Source organism: Melanaphis sacchari, unplaced genomic scaffold (genome assembly GCF_002803265.2).
Source record: "Melanaphis sacchari strain LSU unplaced genomic scaffold, SCAv2.0 Contig43_pilon_pilon, whole genome shotgun sequence".
Lineage (NCBI taxonomy): Eukaryota > Metazoa > Arthropoda > Insecta > Hemiptera > Aphididae > Melanaphis > Melanaphis sacchari.
Window position 1 is genome coordinate 3,825,922 of NW_020271284.1, and position 13,016 is coordinate 3,838,937.

General features: G+C 28.8%; 2 protein-coding genes across 3 annotated transcripts in view; one reads left to right on the forward strand and one right to left on the reverse strand.

Annotated features, from left to right (window-relative positions):
- Positions 1-8: 8 nt before the first annotated feature.
- LOC112597672 (glyceraldehyde-3-phosphate dehydrogenase) lies at positions 9-5,614 on the forward strand. Its single transcript, XM_025343821.1, has 6 exons — positions 9-115; positions 3,420-3,646; positions 3,727-4,097; positions 4,171-4,331; positions 5,158-5,352; positions 5,417-5,614. Exons 2-6 carry the CDS (start codon positions 3,445-3,447, stop codon positions 5,484-5,486), a joined length of 999 nt encoding a protein of 332 aa, XP_025199606.1. The 5' UTR covers positions 9-115; positions 3,420-3,444; the 3' UTR covers positions 5,487-5,614.
- A 100-nt stretch (positions 5,615-5,714) lies between these two features.
- LOC112597770 (alkaline phosphatase-like) overlaps positions 5,715-13,016 on the reverse strand; it is a 28,877-nt gene continuing 21,575 nt past the window's right edge. Inside the window, exons 5-8 of one of the 2 annotated variants that reach the window (XM_025343969.1) lie at positions 11,728-11,941; positions 6,780-6,913; positions 6,011-6,440; positions 5,715-5,953 (exon numbers count right to left, since the gene is read on the reverse strand). In XM_025343969.1, the coding sequence (XP_025199754.1) occupies positions 5,775-5,953; positions 6,011-6,440; positions 6,780-6,913; positions 11,728-11,941 (957 nt within the window). In that variant the 3' untranslated portion in view covers positions 5,715-5,774. Of the gene's footprint in view, positions 6,441-6,779; positions 6,914-11,727; positions 11,942-13,016 lie in introns of both variants that reach the window. The other variant, XM_025343968.1, reaches the window with a different exon arrangement.

Here is a 13,016-nt window from a genome sequence, read left to right on the forward strand (position 1 = left end):
CGCCGACCGATCGAATCGACTTGCCGTCCTCGTTCAGTCGTCCAACTCATTTACGGTGCACACCCCGTTAAGACAACACATCCGCTGTCTTCGCTCTCATCTCCATTTCTTTCAGGTAAGATTTTTTATTAATAATAATATTTTATGTCATCTTTTCCGCTGGTCGTAGATCGTCGCCATATCATATATTATTCGCTTCGTACAGTGCCCGATTTCGTATTGTTTTTAATGATTGTTGCGTTTGTTTTTTAATTGTATAATCTTGTTGTAATATTATATATTATTATGTGGTCTACCTGGTTATCATCTGTCGTTACGATTCGACGGCTGCAGATTTCGTCCTCCTCCGTTATCGGTTGCTATGATGGCGGTGCTACGATACTTTTTAATCGTCGAAAAATTGTTTTGGATCCACCATAGATATTTGCGTTTTTTCCTTTTTATTTTTTTTTTTTGCAGAAAAACGTTGAGTTTTTGTACTACATATCACTACCGTACGTCTATTCTCCGTTGACTGCCCATTACTACGATCGATGCTGTGACCTTGGTCGACCTTCACATTGATCGACTTTGGCGTTTGACGCCCGTTTATCCTCCACATGAACTTTGTCTATCGTTGAACCCACAATTGAATAATGTTATCATTGTCTACAATTTTTTTCATAATCTGCCCTTCAACATTTTGATTGCCCTTACCCTTATCTGTCTATTTCGGGCGTACCTAATTGATTCACCGGGTGACCGAAATCTATCTTCAGCCTACATGAAAATTAATAGGAGTAATATAATTTCTGTTTAGTTAAATCAAATTTTTTTAACCTTAACATTAACAATTGTAATTAGGTACAAGAGAAGCAAAAATTTTATATGGGTTTGCAAGCTTTGCTGGTGTATCGTATAATATGTAGTTTCTGGAACACTCAATATTAACTATATATTTACCTATTGTATCATTACATCCCAATTTCTTCCTTGAAAATGTTGGTTGTTATTTATTGAACTTAAATTAAATCGTTATTATTCTTCTTTGCTTGAACCATTTTTTTACATTCGCTCGATAATCAAGTTGATACCTATATTTTTATTACAGACACCTAATAAAAGTATTTTGTATTTGTCTGTGTATAATATCAACGTGTGTAAATCTATTTTAATAGTAGAAGTTTGGAGCAATTTAAAAGTATTTTTTTTCTGTATTTAATCGAATACATTGTTTTCAGCATAATGTGAATAATTATGGGAGGTTTTTCCTTATAATTTTGTGGTATTAGTTTTATTGTGTAAGATATTCAAACATACTTGAAATTAAAAACTATAGAAAAATCTTGTTTATTATACAATAATAGAATATGTATGTTTGCATCTATTAAATTAATTTTGTTAAAATTATTGGCTATTGTATTCAAAATTGATTATCATCAAAAATTGAAGTACAATTATTTCATGATTTTGTACTTCAAAATTAGTTCAAGGTAGTCTTAAAGTTATTTGGCTATTTTAAACTTAACTAAAATCACTATTACAGCCTATAAATATTTTTATAGTTGTACTGTTGTACATATTTATTACTAACTATGCCAAACATGATGATCTTTACCTAACCTACCTATATTAGTAAATAATTTAAAAATTAATTGAATTTAATTTTTCCTGCTTACAATTTCAATATTGATTAAATTATTTTTAATAATTTTTTTTAAAATTTTATGAAATAAATGTAGAAAAATTATTTTTATGTCTAAAACTGGTTAATCTGGACTTAAAACAGCTTTAAAAAAATTTGGCTTTCTATAATTATTGTTTGTGTAACTAAGAACTATTTTTAGTTTTTATTAAAATGTTATAAATTCTGAGTAAAATAAATCTTAAGGACACTATTCTAAGTATAAATAAGATCTAAGATGCAATAAAATATTTTAATTTTAAATATTTATTTTTTATCTTAAATTAATGATAGGAAAATTAAATTTTGTTGTATAAAAAATATTGATATAGCTTATCAAAACTAGAATATCTTTTTATTATTTATAAATAAGTATAAAATACATATTCAATTATTAAGAGTAAGATGAAGTAGGTTTGTTGGGCTTTGTAGTAATGGAAATTGAAGCACAAATTTTTCTGTGACCTATTATTTATATTTGAACAGAATAGGTATAATTATCATGGTTTTATTTTATTTTATTTTTTTTTGTCGATATTTGTTACAATTGGTTAACCAGTCTTAAATTTTCAACTAAAAACCAAATCTCAAGTAATATTAATAATACATACCATACAGAAGTATAGTTATTTTTTAAAAATTAATTTCATAAATACACCTTTAACAAAATTAAACAATGGTTTTTTGCGACTTAATGTTTATGAACCTAGAAAGTATTTTCTTTTTTTTCTTATTAATTAGCTATCCTTCTGCACTTTGTTATTAATTAAAATTATTCTTCTTATATTATCCATATTGTTATACTTGTTATTCTCAGATAACACAACATTTTTTTTTATATCTATAGCTGTCCTCATGCACATAATTACTTGAAAATCATATAATCTCTTCTATAGGATTTTTAAAACTTATTTTATCATTACTTAATATTGTGGACATTGATTGCCTTAACTCAGTGTATTGCATAGGCAAGGCTTTAACACAATTGTGCCCAACACAATTAACATGATTGAACCAGTTTTACTCTTTTACCTGTTCAAAATGCAACATGATTGCGCTCCAATATATATCTATATTCTAATAATTTTTTAATGAACTAAAATCGACTTGGTTTTCCTTAAGACTTGATTTCCCAGTATGTATAACCAGGTATTTTAATTAGTATGTGCACTTGAGTAATCGAGTTAATATTTTATTGTTAATTTATTGTTAACTTTTATAACTTTTTATAGTATTTTTTATATATATATTTTTAAATTATTTTTATATTAGATTTTTTTAATCAAATTTTTATATTATTTTAATGTATTGCTACATGCTTTAAAACTTATGTTTATTTTGACAATACTTAACAATTTTTTATTTAAATAAGAATGCATACAAATATAAACTAATAAAAAAAAAAAATTTACCAGAAATGCTGGTATATATATAAGGGGCACATATATATTGGAGCACAATATTGTGTTGCGTTTTTTGAACCGAAAAAGGTAAGATAGATGCAATCGTGTTGTACTGATAGGTAATGCCCACACTGTTCATTCATTATTCCTTTGTAGTTTATTTGTCTATTTTTCTTCTCGACTCCTAAGGTCAATGTGTGATGCTAAATAGCCTATAACCTTCCTTAATAATTGAGCTATTAAGTGCATAAATCATTTTTTAAACTCTACTGATAGTTCCAAATATTAGTGCAGTTATATTAATACATAGATAATATTGTTTATTAATTGTCTACTATTTTTATCATTTTTAGCAAATATAATAATAAAAAACCAAATATGTCGAACATTGGTATCAACGGATTTGGCCGTATTGGTCGATTGGTTTTAAGAGCTTCATTGGAAAAGGGCGCCAAAGTTGTAGCCATCAATGACCCATTCATTGGTATTGAATATATGGTATACTTGTTCAAGTATGATTCTACTCATGGACGTTTCAAGGGCGAAGTTTCTGTTGATGGAGATTTTCTTATCGTCAATGGTTAATATTTTACTATTTATAATTTAGTATGTATTAATAAAAATGATTAATTTTTACTTGTTTTATTTTTAAATCATTAGGAAACAAAATCAAGGTGTTCTCTGAACGCGACCCTAAAGCCATCCAATGGGGATCTGCTGGTGCCGATTACGTTGTTGAATCCACCGGTGTATTTACCACCATTGAAAAAGCCTCTGCTCATTTGGAAGGTGGAGCCAAGAAAGTTATCATCTCTGCACCAAGTGCTGATGCACCAATGTTTGTTGTTGGTGTTAATTTGGATGCTTACAATCCATCATTCAAAGTTGTATCTAATGCTTCTTGCACAACTAACTGCTTGGCTCCATTAGCCAAGGTTATTCATGACAACTTTGGAATCATTGAAGGTCTTATGACTACTGTTCATGCTACTACTGCCACTCAAAAAACTGTTGATGGGCCATCTGGAAAAGTTAGTTTTTAAAAATTGTACTATTCTTTTTATACATTATTTATATGTGTCATTTAAATGTACTTTTTCTTAGTTGTGGAGAGATGGTAGAGGTGCTGCCCAAAACATCATCCCAGCATCTACTGGAGCAGCTAAGGCTGTTAGTAAAGTCATCCCAGAACTTAATGGAAAATTAACTGGAATGGCTTTTAGAGTACCAGTTGCTAATGTTTCTGTTGTTGACTTGACTGTAAGGTGAGTTTATCAAAAGTATTAATTTTTGTTTGATTAAAACCATTTCTATTAACACTTTTTTCTGTTAAATAAATGCAAATAATTTTCAAATATCCAATAACTCACAATTCAGTTTATTTATTCAGCAAAATATAATTATGATTAAAACTTTAAACAATAAACTTATTATTTGTGTTGGTTTAATATAAAACTACTGGAACTGATGAATATTCTCATGTATTGAAAAATGATTTATTATTATATATTATAATTTCTTACAACTCATGTATTTGTTATTAGTAGAGTTCGGATTTTAATGATCTAAAAAATACACAAAAATGTAAAAATGACTTTAAAACTCTAATAAATGTACCTAAACAAGCAAAAACAATTTAATTTAATTAAAAAAATATTTATTCATTTTTTTATATCACAAAATAGGTAAAAATTTGTTTTAAGAAGTAAATTAAACAAACAATTCAAATTTAAGTTAACAATTAATTATATTACTTTCAATATCAATATACTGGGGTATGTGATTGATATTACCTACACAACGCATATTAAAATAGCTTAAAATAAACAAAAATGAGTTACAAAATTAACGTATTATTTTGTAAAAATTACCTTAAAAATGCAATAAGATACATTTAACAAAAAATGCTAAATAAAAATTACACATTCTAAATTGTTATACGACAAAATAAATTTAGTTTTTGGTTAGAACTGTATAGCATTCAAAGGTGAAAATGTAGGTCATCGAAATCCTAACTCTAGTTCTTAGTTTAAATGTTAAAATTTAATTTTTAATTTTCAAAAAATTAATATTTATTTTATTATGTGTTAGACTTGCAAAACCAGCATCCTACCAAGATATCAAAGATAAGGTCAAGGAAGCAGCAGCAGGACCATTGAAAGGAATTTTGGGTTATACTGAAGATGAAGTTGTGTCTTCTGACTTTATTGGTGATACCCATTCATCGATCTTTGACGCTAAGGCGGGAATTTCATTGAACGATCAATTTGTCAAGCTTATCTCATGGTAATGAATATCAATTAAAAATAAATTTTATCATGTACTAATTTATTATTTATTCATTTTTTAGGTACGACAATGAATATGGTTATTCCAATCGTGTTGTGGACTTAATCAAGTACATGCAATCTAAGGATTAAACCGTTATTTCAAGCTACTACTAATAGTTGCGATATGTAACTACACATTTGTGTTTTAGAATAAAACTATGCCTTTTTGTTCCCCGTCATCAATATATTTGTTTAATGTGTGAAATTTTGAATAGAAATACTCGCTTTTTTTTTTTTAATAGAAAATAATTTATTTGTGTAAAAATCCTAAATTAAAAAAAAACAATTATATATCTACCTCGATATAAAAGTAATAAATAAAACAATGAATTTTAGAAGACAATAAAATTATTACTGAAATCTTAATACTATTATAGATTAATTAAAATAGAACAATGTCAAAATTAATGTGCATATGAGGTAAATGTTTGAAAAATATGTATAAGATTGGTTTTGTAATTGTTCATTTTGGTAAAATCCAATTTTTGTTGCATATGCTATTGCATGAGCAATATAATTTTGTTCGTGAATAGAATGAAACAAGTGTCCCATTGGTCCTATAACAAATAATTGAATAAGCAATTGACAAATTAATTTTCTATTAAATAATTTACCTTTGGCATATACTGCAACGTCACTTCCGCCATGTACCCCTGTCTCTTCTGGAATACCGACTTGTTGAGTATAATCATGGCTAGATGTACTAGAGATTGCCGGATCTTGTCTGATGACTAAAGAACCAACACGGGTATACACTGGACGTTTAGCATATCCAATTGAATATGTCAATGTCGTGTATTTAACATAGTCTGTTTCTGACGTTCCTGCCACATCAAGAATATTATTTCCCCGCTTTGGATATCCATTAATTGATAATGAGTTAGCATGATCACTGGTTACAATAATTAATGTGTCTTCTAGCATGTTCAACTGTTTCAATAATTTGATTGATGTATTGATTGTCTTATCAAATTCAACAGTTTCGTCCAGGGCTAATCTAGCCATGCTTAGATGGTGTGCTGCATCAATTAAACCACCTTCCACCTAAAATAAAATAATTAAAATTCAATAAACTAGCAAACTCATTTATAGTTTAATTCTTAACTTTAATATATTTTTACTCTTAGACTTCTGCAATGTAACTTGGCTTGAACCAATTGTAAAAGCATTAAATTCTTATTAAAATTTATGTAAATCTTGCTTATAACCAGTTAATGGATTTTAATGGGATAATACTTAAATTCTTTTAAAAATTTCAAAAGTATATTAATATTTATGAAGAAAATTAAAGAGTACTCATTAAGGTGTAAGATTGTTTGATAAATGGTATATTATTGATAATTTTGATTTCACGTTTTAATTTATTTAAAGAACAATACTTACCATCAAAAAAAATCCATTTTGATTTTTTGATATTACTTTTAGTGCTGTCTCTGTCATCAATTCTAATGATGGCGTTTCTAAATATTTTTTGTTTCTAGTATATTCCATTGGCATTGTTCCATTTGTAAATATTCCTAAATAATAAGTAGTCGTTAATTTCTACTTATGTACTTAGGTAAACAACTACTTACCTACTAGGCTACTTATACAAAAGTATATGCTTAAAAGTTAATAACAAAAAATGATATAATAATTATAATAATAGTTTTAGTATAAGTACCTATCTGTGTTACTTCTTATATAAAGAAATATATTTTATTTTAACATAATAGTTTATAGATTAGAGAATAATTAGGTATCTAAATACATACAATTAAAACAGAAGATCAAATAAATTGATAAATTTTATATAAATAAATAAAAAATAAAACGATGTTTAGTTTAAGATTATGCTAATTTTTACCATTTATATAACATAATATATAAATAATTAGTTTATATCAGCGTTTTTCTATCTGTGTTGAGAGAGAAATCTTGCTTTAAACTTAATAGTTTATATAAACAGTTCAACAGTTTTATTTATTATTAATATTAAATTTTGATGAACAATATTTAGAAGGTTACTAGGTTGTTAAATGATATTTTAAAATGTTAAAAGTTGGTATATGATACTCAGATAAAAAAACAATTAAGAACAGCTGGTCTATTTAATGTTTTATGTAGGTGTACAAACAGCTCAACGGCTGTACTAATTTCAATAAAAATTATATCAATTATTAATGAGTGATATAGACTTTTCATCCTAGAATTCAACTCCTCATTTATGATTAATACAAATCTTTTTCATAAGATACATAAATCATATTTATCGTTTAATTTTTGGCTGCCATTTGTTGCACGGAAAAAAAATCGGGAGAAGTCAGATAAATAATTCAGTTAATTGCATAAATACGATCATGGAGCATTTCTAGTACCTATACAGAGTAAGTAGGTACCCGTTTTTGCGAATATTTTTTGAGAATCCAGCTTTTCAACGTTTTAAAATGTTTGGTGTAAATCATTCGTTTTTAATTTATATAGGTATGATAAGTAATTTGGTACTTGACGGCTTGTTCCAAGAGTGGTCACTAGTCGCTACTCGATTTTGCACGTTAATTCCAAGTTTGATACCAATAATCATAATATTTTTTTTTTCACTTATTTTAAATTTTTTTATTGAAGTTTCATTTTATGTTAATTACAACTATACAAAAATACTGTTTTAATTGTTAATTATTTAAGTAAATCACAGGGCCAACAAAAATAAATTTTAGTTGCATAAATACTTATTCTGTCTCAACTAAGAATGTACCGACCACCCAAATTGTTTTTGTTCAGCGACGCGCAATCCCTATAGTTGTTTAGAGCTTTTACCGCGTAGTGGGGAAAATTGGACGATGTGCGATGCGTAAACCGGTATAATTCTTTTGTAAAGAATTTAGAGACCAAGCTAGAGGGTCACTCGTTCGCTAGCTCAGAAATTTAAAACGCAAATATCCCTCAATTTGTTGTGCAACTTCATGTTAAGAAGGGGTGACTGTCATTTGGTCCGACAAATAATAAACGGCGAAAATTAATCCGCGAAATTTGATCCGATTCAAAAAAAACTAGTACCAAAAATATCCGGCTAAAAAAAAAAAAAAATTCTTATCATAATATATTAATATATAATATTGTGGAATATTTTTAAGTGAACAGTTAGAACTGTTTACCTTTTAAAAAGATAACGAAAACGGGCGGAAATATTACGAATAAACGAATCTAATCAGCTCTCGACAATCAAGATATGAATTATTATTTTGATATAAATAGGCAATAGCGTAGTTAATATCCGTTCTTTCGATTTTAGTGCAGGATTACACTTAGCTGTATGCGAACGTTTATAAATCATGTAAATACGTAATTAAATAATGCCACTTACATTCATAAAAAGCCAAAAAAGTGTAAATATGATTATAAATAAAGGTTTTTTGTGCAGAGTATCCATATTCCATAATTTGTACCTACTAATCAAAAGTAGTATGGCGTTGTATTGAGTAAAAAAAGTTGTCATGTAAAAGCCGATGTCACACAACAACGAAATATAAAATAGGTAAGTACTTAAGTTGTATACCAAATTTATAGAAGTTTGCACCATGCTTTCAACGCATCGTAGGGACGTCATCATACGATTATTTGTAAATTAATTAATTTTTTGAAGCAAGAACAAGGACTCCAAGAAACAAAAATATAGGTAAACAATTATTATGTTGGGTGAAAATCAACATCTTTAAAATACAATAGAAAATTATGAAATTAAAAATAATATCAATAGAGATTTAAAGGTTATCGCTCATAATTTTCATTTTTAAATATTTAAATTTGTATTTGAAAATTGTGAAACTAAAATTTTATTATAAAATTCTATATTTTTTACGTTAAGTTTTTTTAGCCGGATGTTTTTGGTACAGGTTTTTTTTTTTAACTAGATTAAATTTCGCGGATCAATTATCATTGGATATTATTTACCAGACCAAATGATCTGAAATCACCTTAAGAAAATTACATGATTAACAAAAATGAATTTTGGTCGTACCTAGGGATCAATATGAGTCACTCGATTACTATGTTCGCTATGACAGGTAGCTAGACTATCTAATCTGGTACAATAATTTTATCTAAATTAAGTATTATTTAGAAAACATCAATCAATCTTAAATTCTTAAATGAACACTACGAATAATAAAAACTTAATTTTATCGACATATTTATGTTTATACTAATTAGGGGAAAAAAACGTGCAAAGTTTTGTTTTACCTTGATGTGTGTATTGGGTAACTATACCGTAACACTTTCAAATGCAGCGCTAACTATTGCACCATGAAACTTTTAATTAAAAAACATGAATACAGGTTTTCAAACCTCAAAATTAATCATTTTGGTAAATTTTCATTTGCACCATCGTTTTTAGTGAAACAATTTCGAAATTTAAGGTGCTTGGTAAAGTAGAATTATACCAAAAAATATGAATTAAGCTACAATTTTCAATGTGAGAAGTAAAAAAAAATAGTATTAGGTAATTGTCAAAACATGAATTAAAAATGTGGAAACAAAAATAATGATTAGCCTTATTAAATAGACTCCAATATTACCAAAGTATATAGTGGTCCTATAGAGAATTTTTTTTTAGTATTAATCACATCAGTGGCATATTTACAAACTAATTTTTTTTTTTTTTTTTGGGGGGGGGGGGGGGTTGTCATCATGTTACAGGGGCGGATCCAAAAAATTTTCCATGAGATTTTTACTGAGATCATTCCTTATACATACTTTTTTGCAAATTTCTGGGGGAGGTGGAACCTTCCCATAAATACGTCACTTAAGTACATACGAGTATATTTTTAAATTGGGATCGGATTATTTGAGTTTAATTAATAGATGAATAAGTTAATTAACCACATTAGTCTAATAAGCAAAAACTATAATGTACCTATCAACTATTAAGCCAACCTAAAACTTATAGATGTGCATATAAATAGGTATACAGTGGACGCCGCTAATAAGATTCAAAATCATTCGAAATGGTTAGAACGTACCCAAGTATAAGAAATACTTTGTTATAAGACTTAATCTTCACTCAAAGACTCTCCTCGTTTTTTGTAAAATTTCAAAATAATTTTATTTTTAAAAAGTTTTTTGCTTTTTAGTGGTTTTAATTTATTCCTCATAAGCATACACACACAATCACTGTTTCCTATCTAATTTATATCTTCGAGCACTAATTTTTATAAGTAATACGAATACGAGCAGGTTAGGCTACTGCAATAGTTAAAAGTAACAAAAAGAGCAATTTTTTTAATAAAATATAATAAAAAAATAGTAGGCATGTACCTAAAAAAATAGCAAAATACAGTAAATAATTTATTTAAAACATTTGTTTCGTATTTTCCTCGTTTAGTCTTTAACATTCATCATTATAACTTAAAAGACTCATTTTGTGTTGATCCCAAAGCGAGTTTTATACGTAGCGTTACTGTATCATTATCATTAGGCTCTTGTGGATTAGGTGGTTGGCCTAGGTCCAAGGATGGCTAAATAAGTACTTTAAAAATTAAAACACTGATAAATAATAACTTTTGTTCACAAGACGAGGTGACCAAGTAGCAACCATTAACTTTAGAGCGTGATTTTGCAATGATGTGTGATGTATTAATGGAGTATGATACGATAATACAATAGATCATAATATTAAAATGTAAATAAGGTATACTCAATGCTTAATGCTTACACACATTTAATGATTATATACCTACAGCTAAAATGAGTTTAATATTTATAATGGGCGCCCAGTAAAATAATAATAATAATAATAATAATAATAAATAAGACAACATTGAACATAGTATATCACATCCGATTAAATAAAACCAGATATGTTTTATTTAATTTGTGGTAATATAGTTGTAGGCTTTGACGACACGTGTCGTTTGTGATAACTACTTCAAACGTAACGAGACGAAGGAGTTGGTTCGGGCGACACGCATGTACTCGGACGACGGGGAACGGAGCACCAAACGGGCTTCTCAACGGGTACAATTAACACGCGGTCAACCACCGTAACAAAAAGGTAGCAAAATAAAAACGCGCTCAAATGTATCTATAGTAGATGCGGTACGCAAAAGACGACGACGACTTCTCATACGACGGTCGCGACAAAACACATAGACGGCGATATTATACGTAGTCGGATAAGTGTCGTTTTTCAAACATCGACAAAAGAGGAAGGGACGAGTTTGAACCCCCCTAGAGCTTATCGCGGGCAAAGGTCGAGAAGTTCCCGGTCGCGAGATGTAAGACAATTGAGAATAGATAGTATCTCTTGAACATCTACTGTGTATTGTAAAGCATATTATGTTAGTAGATTAATCACCCAAAATGTATTCTGTTTGTTCCGTATCCAATGATTTGATATCGTGTACGCTGGCCAAGAACTGATGCGACAGGTTGTTGGACTGCTTGTCGTGTATCCACTCTCGGATCAAGTCTCTGCGGTCGGATCGCACGCACAAGGGTTTTTCAACTGTTTCTTTTGGGTTTGGCGGTGAATTAGCTTCGAACGATTTCTTGCCGCCGCCCATTATAACCTGTTTTCGAAAAACAAATCGGCACACTGCATTATAATTAGTGTTATTATTTGGTGGATACTGACACGCAATATCCTGACTACAATATGAAGTTGAGCAAGATGAACCGCACATACGGGTTTTTTTTTTTTTAATAAATAATTGGGACTGGTATGTTATCGCCGCACCGTACAATTATATTGACGTAATACCATTCATACAATTCGTTTATTTTTAATGAATTATTAAAAATTACAAAACAGGCATACCTAATGATCAAGTGTAAACAAAATTATATTATTTACTTTATAATTGCGGTAAATCTGTACATTAGTATATTATAGTATCACAATGGAGTTGAGCATTCTGAAACATCCAATAAAATTTGTCCGAAAAGATTTTTATTTACACAAAGCTTCGACCGCTATATGAACTCCAAATAAGCTAAATAGCTCTCGAGGATGTCTGGGTGTTGTAATTACAAACCAACACCAAATACTTTTACATTGTGAGTTAAGACTTTTTAAAATAACCTAACCATAGTCGCTCAGTATTGAATTTAGGTAAGAGGTATATTGTATTATATATTCACAGGCTAAAGGTTACTAGCTACAGCAGTATGTCAAAAAAATTTTACGTATGTCATAGAAGGTGCCTATTATTTGTTTAGTCGGATGTTCGGATGCGATGATGATGCAATTGTAACAACTGTGCCCCCCCCCCCCCCCACGAGGCGGTTTGTTGTAAATCATAAAATTAATATTTCTTTGATCTATTATTCAACAATAGTGATATACCGGTTTATTTGAATGAATTTCATAACTACGGACTAAGACATAAAAGGTGTAAGGCAAGTCTATTCTAACTTATTTGTGTTATAAATGTATAATATATTTGGTAGGTAGGTATATTGTTATTATAAATATGGTCAAGGGGGGTGTTTCAACAATCGAAAATACCCTCCTGGTTATGCAATTGTAGACTACCTACAACACGTCTATACAGTACATAAATTACTATAAACACACGAGGTAGGTAAATGTATAAAACATATTATTGTTATTATTGTTACCCCATACCAGGAAGTTTAGTATGT